Here is a 14,923-nt window from a genome sequence, read left to right as displayed (position 1 = left end):
TTTTTACTGTATCTATTGCCTCTGGGATCTATCTTTAGAAGGCATGGGATCATTCATTGTTCATTGTTATGCCGATGACTGCCAAATTTATTTGCCACTAAAGCATAAGGATGGCATCTCCATAAAACCTCTCTTGACATGTCTAAATGACATTAAAGCTTGGTTGGCTCTAAACTTTTTCAATTTTAATGAAAAGACAACAGAGCTGTTGGTGTTTGGACCCAGTGGTACCTCTGAGTCGTCCTCTGTAGATTTGGGACCCCTGGAAGTCTATTTTAAACCTGTTGTTACTGACCTTGGTTTTAAGTTGGACAGTGATTTTAAATTGGACAACCAAATCAGAGCAGTGGTGAAGTCCAGTTTTTATCATTTAAGTCAACTGGCAAGAGTAAAATCTTTTCTTTCGAGGCAACACCTTGAAACAGTGATCCATGCTTTTATTTCTTCCCGCCTGGACTACTGTAACTCACTTTATGTGGGGGTCAGTCAGTCATTGCTCTCACGTCTGCAGCTGGTTCAAAATGCGGCTGCACGACTCCTAACAGGAACTCGAAAAAGAGAGCATATAACCCCCGTGCTAGCCTCTCTGCACTGGCTGCCTGTGTCTTTTAGAGTTAATTTTAAAATTCTTATGTTTGTTTTTAAATGCCTTCACAGTCTTGCCCCGCCTTACCTCTCTGAGCTTCTTCATCCCCACATACCCTGTCGGTCTCTCAGGTCAGCTGACCAGCTGCTCCTGGAGGTACCGAGATCCAGGAGATATCTCAGAGGGGACAAGGCCTTCTCTATTGTGGCTCCAAAATTATGGAATAATTTGCCCATGCACGTTAGAGAGGCCCCTTCACTGTCCACTTTTAAATCACGTCTTAAAACCCACTTTTATTCCTTGGCTTTTAACCTCAGTGAGACTTAGTTTCTCTTTTAATTGAAGTAGTTATTTAATTAATGATTTCACTCTTCTTTTATTTTGTTTTTTATTTATATCTCATGTAATTTTATTTTACAGTTCCAATGTACAGCACTTTGTGTCAGCTGTGGTTGTTTTAAAGTGCTTTATAAATAAAGTTGATGATAATGATGATGATCTCTTCATGGTTCAAACCCGACTTAAGTTCAGAACACACTGTTGTGCTTTTCTTAATACATATCATACTATAGCGCACTCACGTCTGCTTTTAGAGTTCTGTGCAAAAGTCTTATATTTTGCTTAAAATTAGACAGGCTTTCATGTAACATTGGACACTGGTTGCTTTTTCACTCATTTTTAGTCCAGTCCTTGTACCTGACCACATAAAAGTGGCTCCTAACTTAAGGGATGAATTGATGTTGTGTCTACACATTACAGAAAACTAAGCAGAGGACTCACTTTGTGAGTAGCAGCCTGTTGCAAAAATGCATAATTTGTTCCCATTTTCTTTGTTGTCTAAAAAAATGCCAAATGTAACACAGTTTGACAGGTGTAAAAGAATATTTTTGCAGCAATAAAGTGATTCCCAAAAAGCTATAAGCTGAAAACTTCACATGTCTTGGCAGTCTGTCAGTTTATCCTTAAGATGGGTGAAGAGTTGCAGGCGTAAAAAAACATCTGCAGCAGATGAACATTATCTGACAGTCATGTTGGTTATACCAAATACCGACTTTTAAGCTTGTTAGAATTGTGCAAACTCTGTTTTTGCCTTATACATGTATGTTTGCAGACTAAATCTGTTTCCCATTTTTCCAAGCAAAATGTGGTGGAGATGAGGGGAGGTTCAAGACCTCTGCAGAATACTGTGAATTTTATTTCAGTTCACCAAACAGTATTTTCAGTGTTTGGGTGTGGATGTTCTGCTGTTTTCTACTGCGTTGTTTAGCTAAACAGTGCGGGGAAAAAAATAAGTAAAAAATAAGTGTTCTGGTGGAACAATGTTTTCCACAAAGTGAAGGAGTACAAACATACTCTGGACGGGGGTACCAACATATATGCAATCACAGTTTGTCTAACAAGCAATAACTAATAGGACGATGTGTTAGATAAACAAAAAAGTTGAAATCCAGTCACTACTTTAGCATGATTTCTAAATAAAAACTCACTTTTTTGCCAAACGTATGGCCAGTGGTTAAAATGTTTTGAATTTCTAAAATAAACAGATGATAAAACAAGATAATAGTTTAAATCGTTAGCCAAACAGAACAAACAGAACCAATGAAATAAGTCTTAAAGTTGTGAATAGATGATTGAAATTGAAAGCTAGGGCTTGTTAAAGTGTTTTTTGATGAAACAATACAAAGTATGCTGAATAATGCTGTCGAAGCTGTTATATTTTGTCGATGGTCCCGGCACACGTTTTGCACAGCCGGCTACACAGAGAGACCTGTGCTGTTTGTGCAGCTTGGAGGATTACTTGTTTTGATTAAATTTTAGTTGTTAGTTGTGATTTTCTTTCATTTTCATGCCACATTAAGGACACCTGAAGTGGTGATGCAAGCACTAAGATATCAAACTAATTCCAGCATACAGCTGGTCTGCCTGCCAGTCCAGGGATGATTCCGTTTTGCTCGTTTGAGTTGGGTTAATGATCTCTAGGTGAGAGATGGGGTGACGTTTTATGTAATGTGTATGTAGACACAGTCACCTGGGTAGCATTGTGCAAAATGGTAAGACACCAGAAGAAAGACAAGTGTTGGCACCAGAAACAACCTGTAACAAAATAGTTCACATAAGGGTCAATAGAATCAGGTTTCAGCAAATTCAGATGTACTAAATGAGGAACCACTGATAGTTAAACCAGTTAAAACAGTAAAATTGTCTTTCAGTGATGTCAATCCTGGAATTAAGTGCTAGACCTAAGACGTGATGAATGCCACAGCATGTGCTGTAAAATGACTTAAAACAGCTCTTGTCTCCACAAGTGGTTTATTATTTGATTTGCCAAGGTTCTGCTTTGGATTTCCTCTCTAATTAAACTTGAATGAGCTCATTTACTGTACAAAGGGAGCATGGAGACAAGGACCAAGCAAAATTGCTTCCTTGCATGTCTTTGTGCCTATTAGTCAGTCTCATTTTTCCCCTTGCCTCCCTCTCCCTAATGCAACTCTCTGCTCACTTTCTATTATTGCCCCAGAGGGCAATTGATTAACAGAGTAAACACTAAAATACAGAATAAAAGTCCAGGCTGAAAGGGATGAAAGAATATTTATTTTGGACTGTCTTCAGCTTGGACAGTTGTATCAGAAGTGCAGCCAACTGAAAGAGGAAAAAGTGTGCATATAATTTGAGCTTTTATGTTAGGTAACATATTCATAAACTGTTTTATTAATTCACACTTTTTACGTAATATTAGAGTAACAGTTTTGTATATAGGAGATCACAGTTTATCTTGAAATCCAGATCCGTGTACCAGCAGCATACCAAAACAATCATGTTGGAAGAATCAGTGAAATTCCAGATTATGTTTACTTGCAACATTTCTGTAAATTGAATACCATTGTCACCAATGTTCCCTCTAAGCTGCGCGGGTGCGCAATTGCGCACTGCTGGCACAGTCCCTGCGCACAGAAAATCTGCTTTGCGCACAAAAAAAATCTAACCTGAATTGAAATTAAAATGAATACATTAACAATTCTGTTTTGCAGTTTTAGTCAGTAAGTGACCGGCTGCTCCCGTATGGGATTAGAACAAATAGTCCAGCCAATGATGCGATTCCCATTCGTATATATGCAGCTAATCAACGTCATTGACAGGCTATGACAACATCCTTATGTGCCGACACCGGATTTTAGCTGGCAAAGCGGCGTGGCTGATGTGGAGTGAAGCCACGTTAATGACAACGTGTACAACCATTGGAGATGTGAGCAGGACAGACGGAACAACTGACGGGAAAAGTGTGGACTTTATACCAGTTTTTAAATTGTGTTGATCGGCCACGTAAAACCAGAGTTATGATAAAAATATCTGCAATGTTTGGTTTTCTTCCTGAATACTGTCGTTGTTTATATTTACTGCGGGAAGAAACGGTAAAAATGGCGTTTTATACGATAAACGCTCGAAAGCCTGTGAGCAAAACCAAAACCAAAAAAAACCCCACCCTTTCCTATTGGTCGAAAAATGTACCATGTCGACCAATCAAAAAAATGATATGGCAACATGGCATTTAGTTGTTAAGAAACGGGGGGAAGTTTTAGGAGTGACGGCGGTGTTCTGAGATGTGAGAGATTTGCAACGTTTAGCGCAAATCTTGTGTAGTTAGTGTGTAGTGTAGTCAATAGTTTTGTTGTGTGTGTCAGAACAATGAGGCGACTGCTGAATGTTACAGGTGATACAGCAGTGATACATCTCCTGTTGTCAGGCCTGCAGGTATCAGGCTGTTGTTCTCCTTTATCTCATAGTGGACAGAAATTATTTTTTGGAGTGGCACCAATAATTTGTGTGGCATCAGATTTGATGCAGAACAGCTGATTGTTCTGTAATTAGTTTGAAATGTTTACTTAAAAAACAATTCCACTATTCATTCACTCTCACATTCACACACTGGTGGAGGCAGCTACAGTTGTAGCCACAGCTGCTCTGGGGCAGACTGACAGAAGCGAGGCTGCCATATCGCGCCATCGGCCCCTCTGCCTTGGCTGCATTTTTAGGTAAACAGCTGCAGCAAACTTTGTTGTTTGCATAACTCAGTTACTTTTTTGAAGAAGCAACTATATAATTAATAGCCCAACACTGGTCATTATATACTGTATTTTGCAGACAGAGAGTTACGGGACTCTCTCTCAGACCACAGACTCATAATACAAGTCAGAGTTTTATTTTAAAAAAAAGAAAAAAGTTATTTTTTCTTCCAATAGTGTTAACATACTACACAGGTCATAAACAAGATTTTCTTTTTAATTTTCATTGTAAGTGAACTGAATCTGTAGGCAGGGCAAGGTTTTTACCTTCTATTCCTATGTCTGTCATAGTTTTACTGCCCAGTCATGTTTAAGCAGGTTTGGTTGCGTGTTGAACATTGACTAGCACGTGTAAAAGGAAATCTTTGTCCTGATATATGGCGGCAATACTCTAAGCCCTAAAACACTAGACAACAGCCAGTGAGTTCCCAGACTTAAAGGTACAAAACCTCCTCAATGCTGTCTCTCTATGCTAAAGTTAAAACACAAATATTACGATATAAACAACCTATATCACGACAATAACATCATCACTTCTGTGATTGGTATGATGACATTAAATGTCTTTAACAACGTGTGTAGTTGTTGCAAATGCGTTCTCCGTGACATGTAATTTACAATTTAGAAAACCTTAAATTTTCTAAAGCTTTTACTAAAGTCAGACTTTTCTTGAGGCATCTAATAACTCCTTTTTGGAGTATTACCTCTTATCATAGCAAATAAACATGTTAGAAATTTGTATATGGCCCAGTCACACTCAAGTAAAAACGAGGACAATGACTGGGAAAAATCAGTAGTTGTGTGGTATTTAATATTTCTACGTTCAGTGACAATTTACAAGCAGTTACAATGACGCGCTGGATGCCCAGAGGGTGACTATCCGACTCCCTCAATCAGAAGGAGATTCCACTGTTGACGATTTATCTCGGTTAACTGCTTAATTTGCAACTTAAAACCATTCAATCATGGACTGATAGCAGGGTGACTTTGTCTTAACGCTGGTTCGTTTTGTTTTCACCATTTCAAAAACAACAAGGTCACAAGTTTAGTTGTGTGTTCCCTCCAGCCGCTGTTTTCCCCAGTGTGATTGTAGCATTAGCCAGCCTGCAACGAGTCTGCCAGTATTTAAAATAAAGAATCCAACTTCCAGTTCCTGCTATTTGGTATATTTGCCATTCCATCGGATTAAAGCTAACTAAGGGCATGAACTACAACATAATTCTTTAAATACTGTGCTGTACACTATACAAACCATAGACATTAGGCATTCAGTCATACTTTCCAGTTAGATATTTAACCCACTGATAACTGAAAATTACAGTTCTTTACAAACTCTCAAAGACATAAAGCCATGTGATCAGTGTGCCTCTCCATTGGTGAATCATATAGATTCAGCAGCTTGACCCTCTCAGACTCTAAGCCATTAAAGAATAGTTGAGACTGTGTAGCGCAGTCAATGCACCGTGTTTACCTGCACTGAAATGTAATGCTGCAAATACATCATTCAGTCTTAGGTGATTGTCTCAGCTGTAGCTCGGAGGTCGGTGCATTTGTTAGCTACTTGAATGACCTCCACCTTCACAGAATGCATTATATTACTAGTAATTACTTCTTATTTAACTGCACTGGTTAGCAGCTTGCTTTTGAGGGCTGTTGGCTGAATATATGAAAGACAGGTTTTCATGTAGTTAAATGAGGGTGACAAACTTCATCACCCCTGTTGACCGTTCGTCTTATGTGAAATGGCAGAAAAGCATCTGAATGGGTTCCTTTTCTGATTTGGGTGCTTGTGTTTTATTTCTTTCCATCAGTTACTTTATTCTGAACAAGCGAACTGGTTTCCTGATCATCAAAGAGAACGCCCCACCAGGCACCTACCAGTTCCAGGTTCGTGTGTCAGATGGAATTTGGCCAGATGCTGTCTCCACTGTTACCATACACGTGAGGGAACTCCGAGATGACGCCATCTACAACTCGGGGTCACTTCGCCTGGCAGGTAAGATTAACTCTGCAGTGACACGTGAACATGCTCCCTGCTGTCTGAGCCTCCAAATGAGTAGTTCACTAGTTCTCGTAGTGTCTGAAAGTAACTTTCTTGACTTTCTGACCAAAAAATATTTTAAAAGGAAAAAAGGTCTACCAACCTACCATGTAGCCAAAGCAAGAACATGTGTTTTTGTATCATATTCAGTACATTTGTTTGAGAAATAAAAGATTAAATTCTCTGGCACAAACTTATTGCATGCTCTAATTCTCTAATCAGCTTGTTTAGGTTAGGGGTGTGGATTGATTTGCTAGGATTAGGCAAACATGTTAGACTTTGGTAATGGCTGTGACTCATGAGATAGAGTGAGTCGTCCACCATTTGGAATGTTGGGGGATCAAGTTCCCCACTTACTCCAGCCACAAACTCTATATGTTGTCTTTTATCTGGTTTTTAATTAATGTAACTGTGGCCCGAAGATAAAAAGTATGTTGGATTGGTGCTGTTGGTCAAATAAATCTTGTAATGACCAGATATTGAAATATCTATGGGTTTTTTGTTATTTGTAAGGTACAAATGACTACTGTCACTGTCTCTGGAGCTAATAGTTCACTAATTATGCAGTATATAAAACAGTAAATATGCATTTTTTGGCTTGGTACAGCAACTTATTTACCGATCAGAAAGTCAGCGGATCAGTCCTCGACTCCTCCAATCCACATGCTGAAGTATTTTTGTGCTGGATACTGAACCCTGAGTTGCTCCCACTGCATCCATTGAAGAGCGAGTGTGTGTGAATGTTAGAAAGCACTTAGGCATAGAAGCAATGTATTAGGGCTGCCACGATTAGTCGACTAGTCACGATTACGTCGACTATCAAAATCGTCGACGAGTGATTTAATAGTCAACACGTCATTTGAAGCTTTGTAAGATCACAGAAGACGCAGGAATAAGTAGTAGGATTTAAGAGTGTAATAACGGACTGAAACAGAAGATGGCAGCACTGTATGTACAAGGATGCCAGCTGCCGTTAAACCCCGAAGAAGAAGAAGTAGCGCAGCCCAGCTCAGTTTCCAACAATGGCGGCAGCTACTTAGTTTTAATGTTACTCTTATTATTCTTTCTGGGTCACAAAATAAACGTTTAACATATTTTCAAGCGAGAATGTAGCTGTGTAAACCTCAAATATCTGCTCAGTTTATCAAGACACCACATATTTCCAAAAGCGCTCTGACGTTTTCGGAGACGTCTGTTACCCACTAGCTCGATAGCTAACCGGGAGCAAGGCTCACTAGACCGGACTCCCGGCAAATCGTTTTCAAACCCACCGCCGTCTTTCGCTACTCAGGTTAAACATATATAAGTCACTTAGATAACTTAAAAATGTTATTGTTTGGCTTTTTTAGTATTTTATTTGTTCCTGAGTAAATCGGTTTGGCTGAGATTAAAGTTATAGTTTTTAAACAGCTGAATAAACGTCAAGCAGACAGCTGATTATCAGAAGTGTCAGATGCTGGAGAATATACTCCGGTGTCCTGTTATATTTTAGATAGCAAGGAGTTTATTAAACTTCACCGAAACAATCTGCAAATTTCATTAAAATTTAATAAACTATCATCTTGTCTTTATTTTTAGTTAGCACATACCTTAAACACTTAAAGCTGTAAGCTAATGATAGTTATATAAGAGCAGATGCTGCTGATGCAATAAGCTGTACGTCCAATGGATGATGATCTGATTAGTCAAATAATCGGTGACTAGTCGACTATCAAAATAATCGTTTGTGGCAGCCCTACAATGTATGAATGTGTGTAACTGGGTGAATGAGACCTGCAGTAGAAAGAGCTTTGAGTGCTCAGCAGAGTAGAAAGGTGCTATCTAAGTCCCAGTCCAGCACCATACTTCCTGTCTTGAATAAATTCAGTGAAGATGAGACAATGTGTGCAGAATACTGTAAATCACAATTAAGTTAGAGCTGTGAACATTATACCCTGGAGAGTATTAACTTGATCTCCCCCTAAAGAGACTATAAATCCATATGCTTCTGAGTCTGCAAAAACCTGTACTTGACTAATTTACAGTTGAGCTTTGGGGTTTTTAATTTTCCACTAAGTTGCATCAGTTTTGTTACAACATATCAAAGTACGTGACACATTTTGTTATGACCTACCAAGCTCACATTTCCATCTTCACACTTGTCATCAGTCTGCATTCTTTCTCGCTCTGATTGATGGTCTGTGACAGTCACACTCTACATTACCTACAGTAACAGGTAAAACCTATACTAATACCAACTAAATAATATTTTGGGGAATATGCTCATTATTTGTAGACTCATCTCCAGGCATACAAAATGAATGCAGGCTGATTACTGTTTGTTTCCAGTGTTTCCAAAAATTCCAACGCTCCAAGGTAAAGATGTTTTTTTAAATGAAAGATTACGCCCATTATTAATTCCTCTCGTCTGACTCGTGGGATCTCAGTTGTTGTCAGTGCTCGCACAGAGAAGCCTATTTCCATTACTTATGCTGGTAAAATAATTAGTCGAGGTTTTGCTCAGCCAGCACATTCTCTTCACATGTTCAGCAGCATCCATCATTACCTGATGTACGGCACATCGGCTGTCTGCTCAGAATTAAATTCGCTTTAGAGAAATGGGACATGGCTGAAGGATTTTTATGATTTCCGAGATATTGAAATAGAAGCAGACAGAGAGGCCAGCGGATGCTCTCCGAAGATGAGAGGAGAGCAGAGGGAGAGAAGGAAGAAAAGTGTGGAAGCGAGAGTCGAGCATAAAAGGATTTTCTTCTCATTCTAAAAGAAGGTTGAGATAAATTAATGTGCACACAGAAGGCACGGTGGAGAACAGCTGGCACACACATTCCAATATTTGTAGAAACGTAGACTGTGTGTTTTTTAAGATGAATAATGGAAACTGAAATGAAATAACTGCACAATTAAAGTCTCCATGTAGTTATTTGTTTTTGTAATTTTCATTCGTTTAATTTAGAAAAATACACTTCGATTTGTCAGCAACTTCTCCCTGTAGGGTGCGCCTTCACTGAAGATTTTTAAATGGCTCCACTGTCATCAAAGGGCTCTTAGCTGTAGAGTGCATTGATTTAATAGACCCTGGTTCTATCATTGGGACTTGAATTGAGAGCCAGAGAGCACCAGTGTCAGACACCACTCTGAATACTCTGTCAAAACTACTCAAATGCTTTTAACCTGCAGTTCAGCAAGGAGCAAACTCACGAAACATGTAAGTTAGTGGTTTCATAACAAAATGTAATACAAGGATTAATGACTCTGAGATCATCTCGAGTTGCAGACTGCACACTGGCAATGCAGGTGTGTGTCCGTGTGTGTGGGTGTTTGTGTGTAGGATATGCAACAGTCATTTCTAGGATTTTTTTGGCGCTTCGAAGTAAACACTCTCATTGATTCACAGTCTCAAGGATTATGAAAATATTCTACTTATAGCATTACTTACACCCTCCTTGACATTTTAAATCCCATTTCAAGAACAAATGTGGAATTCAATAAGGGTGCACAAAGAAAGGACTAGTTAAATCTGCCTTGCTGAGATTAAGGCTCCCTCTCAGTCCCCCTGCTCCATTTCTCAATATTGATGGAAAGGTAAAAAATGTAGTAAACAAAAAGTCCTTGAAATGTCCACATAACACAAGCAGAGAGTAAAATGCATGGTGCTCAGGGGGGAGCAGAGTGCGAAACACACGATGAGTAACTGCTTAAAACCAGCTGATGCAGTTTTCCAAACATGAGGACTTTATAAACTATTCCTGCCAGGAGAGTTGTCCTTTGGCAGATGCGTTGTTGAGAAGTGCGAAAATCCTCGCTCTCTCTCTTCTCACGTCTGTCTACGCTCCAGGGTGCCTGTATTGTGGGATCAATATGCAGAAATTGGGAAGATATATTAGTTTGTTATTATATGTGAGATTCTGGAGACTTCCTTCACTGATCACACTGTAGTCATCTAATGCTGCCCCAGTGAATGGAGGTTGTTTTTCCACGAAAAAATAACTAAAATTCAATCATGAAAGTGCATTTTCTGTTCCTTTTTCTGTTTAATGAACCAGATAAGTAGGATAGGGAAGGTGACGAGGTCTCATACAGCAGGCTGCCACGCTAACAACACTTCCACATCCATTTTCTGAATTAAATCATGACTTTTTTTTTCCCAATTAAAGGGTCTGAAGAGCTGATAAACCTGATATCATTAGATTGGCTCTACTTATGCTGGAAGAATTTAAATGTAAAAACTGAAAATGCTATTACACATTAAGTGTTTAGATGTTTAGCATTTAAAGATGAAAAATGAAGAAAAGGTACAGTCGATTCAGACAGAGTGTAGTGAGATGATTGCACGTGAGAGGTGGGAACTGAGAGATAGTTGCAACTGACCCTCTTGCATATGCATATATAGATGCAAAATAAAGGGAGGAAAATATTTAAGTCAATCTAGCAAATTGCTTCACTAACATTTGCAAAATGTATTACTAATTGCACCGGCATTTACCGCCCTTAAAAAAACGGGGGAGGCATAGCAGAGATTTAGATGTGTGTGCTTGAAGAGGCATTTCTGCACTCGGGTCAATTTATTTGGAATGCCAGACAGAGATGTGATAAAAATGTAGAGATTACCAAGCCATCTAATTGCAAGTTTGCTCAGTGAAGTCAGGAATGACCTGGAAGCTCCAACCAAAAGGAGGCATGCAATAGCAGTAGCAAAAAACATCCAAATCTTCGTTTTTTTGGCATCGTGTTCTTCTCAACATACTGTGGCTTCTGTGACAGGAATTTCACAGCCTGTACGATGGCATTCAGAGCAAGATGGCTAAACAACAGAGAGAAAATGTTGACGTTGGACCCTGAAAAAAATTCAGGCCCTGGATGGACATCAGGCATAGGAAGTCTAAATAGCAACCCTATTATGTATTGAAATAGTTTGAGGTTGTTGTTTTTTGTTATCATCAAACCTGTCTGATCAATCCATTTACATTTATAATCTCAAAGATATTTCTCCTTAATAAAGTTTTGTTATACTTAAATAAACAGCAAAATGTTAAATTAATAAAATGCTTATAATTTCAGGACCATGGACAGCGCAAAAGCTGTGCTCACTCAGAGTATAGAAATAAACGTTTGTCTGTCAGACATTTCCAATTTGTTTTGTCCCTTGAAGGATATATGTTGTCCTAATACAAGAATGCTACAGAGCCCAATGTCAAAATATTGTCATAGATCTTACAGTCCTACATTGAAGCCTGTTTCTATTATAGCAACTCTTTCTGCCAGAATATCTAAATATCATCTCTTAGTTTTCAACCTCGCGCTAAATTGCGGGATTCTTGGCAGATTTGACATGTCATTGGAATGAACTGACTGCACCTTTGTTTAGAACACAAAACTTTTGTCAATCACCATGAAACTATTTGGGGATTGCACTCACACGCTATTTTGCACCGCTTAGTAAATGTGACCCTTGGGCATTTACCAGGCAGTGAGTGGAATGAAAATCCTTTTCAAAACAAGTCTCACCACTCAGCATTCTGAAATGCATTTGTGTGTTTATTTTGGTAGTTATTTTGAATCATTATCTATTTTATTTTACGTTTAAGCTGAACATTTATTATGTTTCTTATAAGACAGGAAAACTATATATTATAGGTAATAAATTTGTACACTACACTGCAGCCCTAATCAGCACTTTCCCAGAAAAGTGCACACTGTACAGCACCATACATACACACCAGTATACAAGTATAAATGCAGTGACGTTGCCCACTATGGCATGGGCTGTATGGCAGCTCAACACAGGACTATATATCAGGCTTCAGACATATCTGCAGCACCTTAATAAGCCCTGTCAGCATGTACTCCACAGCGGCTGTGGCTGCTTGCTGCTATTATTAATTCTTACATACTTCAAGAGTCTCGCTTCCCAGAAAACTAGACCTGCGTCACACATAGGTTCCCTAAAATGAAAAGAGGATTGCTCCACCTCTGATTTCAGCCTTTCTCATCAATTAACCAAGAGCACAGTCGAAACAAGGATCTAGCTGATGCTTCAAAGCATCAGCTGTGAGAGGAAGCTCTGTTCAGTCAATTGCATGCTTTGTCTGATATTTGAGCAGGAAGCGGCAAACATTTCTCTGCTGATTGTTCATCATATAGTCATTTGATAACAGAGATTGTTATTTTCTTCCCATAGGTCAGTCGGATAAGCTGTGCACTGTAATCTTGTGGTCAAATGGAAAAGTCTGGCTTGCTAGAGATTAAACTCAACCTTGTTGTTCTGATCCTGGGAAAGATAGTGTGAAAGTTTACCTTCTGTTCCCTTCAGCTGCTCCTCTAATCACTGAAAGGAGTCCTGAACTGAAACTGGTTTAGAATTCATGAAATCATTTGAACTTTTTGTCAGTCATCCACAAGAAGTTTTGATTTTTCATATACGGTATGAGAGCTTGAAGTTAATCGTGTATTTCAGTGGCTATGATAAAGACAAATAATGACTTTGAGTACAATGAAGCCAACAAAGAATTATGTTTAAATGTGCTTAAATAACAATATGCTTTTTTTGTCCTTATTAATACTTTGTGTGTTATTATGTTTGAAAGAAAAAAACAGTAAATCTAGTAATTATATAAAAAGTGGTGTGTTTTTATATAATTACTAGATTTAATTAGGATTTCCAAAACATTTACAGCATTTGTCTTTTATGGTAGATACAATGCCACCAGCCTCTCCTTGGTGTTTTGCTTTATCAAAGCATTTTGTTAAAGAAAACATTCTTGGAATCTTACAAGTAATCATGAGGGCTTCATAAAATCCTCATTTGTTTGACCTCTTCTGAAGGACTGCAAAAAAGACAAAGCCACAGTTAGTTCTCACTCTTTTGTCTCAGTTATTCATATAAAACTTCATCATATAAAGTAAGTATTTGGCCCTTTTGTGTCTATTTAAGGGACAGCTGTGGCTCAGAAGTTAGAGCGTCTGGCTCCCTCCCCGCATATCAAAGTGTCCTTGGGCGAGATACTGAATCTCGTATAAATGCCTCAGATCCAGCCAAATATGTGATAGAATAAACTGTGTGAGTGTGTGTGTGCGAATGTGGCATGTAGTGCAAAGCGCTTTGAGTGGTTGATAAGACTAGGATAGTGCCATATAAACACAGTCCATTTACCATTTATTTGTGTAAAATCACAAGCCTTGAGGCAGGAGGGCATCTGTGCACCGCCTCCAATGAAGCCTCTGGGAAGGAGAAAGCAGAAGTCAGTTGTGAGGTTGGATCAAAGCCAGGTGCAAAGGCTGCCACACTGCGTTAGGAGTTACTACCCTCTCCCCCCGCCAGCCCCTATCCCTCCTGACTGTCTCTCTGTCTGCCTGTGTCCTTGTTTCTCCCTCTGGACTGACTGATGGGAGCTGACATTAGCCTCGATCCCTCACGTTGTATCCGCTGAGCCCATTCTGAGCCCCCTGTCTTGTCTCTTAATGCCTAGGCTCTGTCTCCTTCTCTACGCTCACAAACCTAATCACCCTGCCCACCCCTTTTTATATATATGTGTGTGTGTGTGTGCGTTCTTTTACTTCGTTCTCTGTGAGATGAACTTTGAGTCTCGTAGTGCTGATAACAATGAAATTAGTTTGGGTTTTCTTACGTAGAGCAGTTTGTTAGTCCTGGTCCTTTGTGTATTGGCTCCCATCTACATGTTAACTTGCACAATTGAAATGTTTTTGTTAACAGCTCTAACTGCTTAGACTCTGGCCTCAAAGATATTCCTTCCTTTTAAGCATTTGCCTTCTTAAGCTCAAAATTCCCTGGAAGATACCCACTTGATCTAAGAGTTAACCAAAGTCTGAAATATTAACTTTATCTTAATTTTGAAATATAGTTTTTGCATTTCTCTGAGATCTTAAGCTGAAATTCCATTAGTAAAGGTTAAACACATTGAGACTGACTGAGATTACATATATGAAAGGACCTTAAAAAAAAAGCCATTTCATGTGGTAATATTTCAAAGTAATCTAAACTAACCAAAGCCTTGAGTTTTGTGTAACCAAACAGCCCAAACCCATCACATTTTGGTGACTATTACTATTATTATTATTAGTTATAATCTGAATCTGCTAGATTAGAAAATTGTTAACAAAAGGACTTCTGGGATGTCATGCTAGGAGAAGCAGCCTGATTCTCCTGCTGTGGGAGAGAAACCTTTCAACAAACAGCCAAACAATTAATGCAAACTGCCTTTGAGAAAACCTACCATG

The 14,923-nt window shown here is 38.9% G+C and overlaps 1 protein-coding gene across 1 annotated transcript in view; it reads left to right on the top strand.

Annotated features, from left to right (window-relative positions):
- The window catches only part of LOC146393167 (neural-cadherin-like), a 325,691-nt gene that overhangs the window by 172,750 nt on the left and 138,018 nt on the right, over positions 1-14,923 (top strand). The window contains exon 24 of the mRNA XM_084927227.1: positions 6,459-6,643. Within this exon, the coding sequence (XP_084783353.1) occupies positions 6,459-6,643 (185 nt within the window). The remainder of the gene's footprint in view (positions 1-6,458; positions 6,644-14,923) is intronic.

This window comes from Perissodus microlepis, chromosome 1, assembly GCF_051167445.1.
Source record: "Perissodus microlepis isolate ML-2025 ecotype Zambia chromosome 1, ASM5116744v1, whole genome shotgun sequence".
Taxonomy (NCBI): domain Eukaryota; kingdom Metazoa; phylum Chordata; class Actinopteri; order Cichliformes; family Cichlidae; genus Perissodus; species Perissodus microlepis.
Note: the sequence above shows the minus strand (reverse complement) of the source record. Positions and strands in the feature narration are given on the sequence as shown.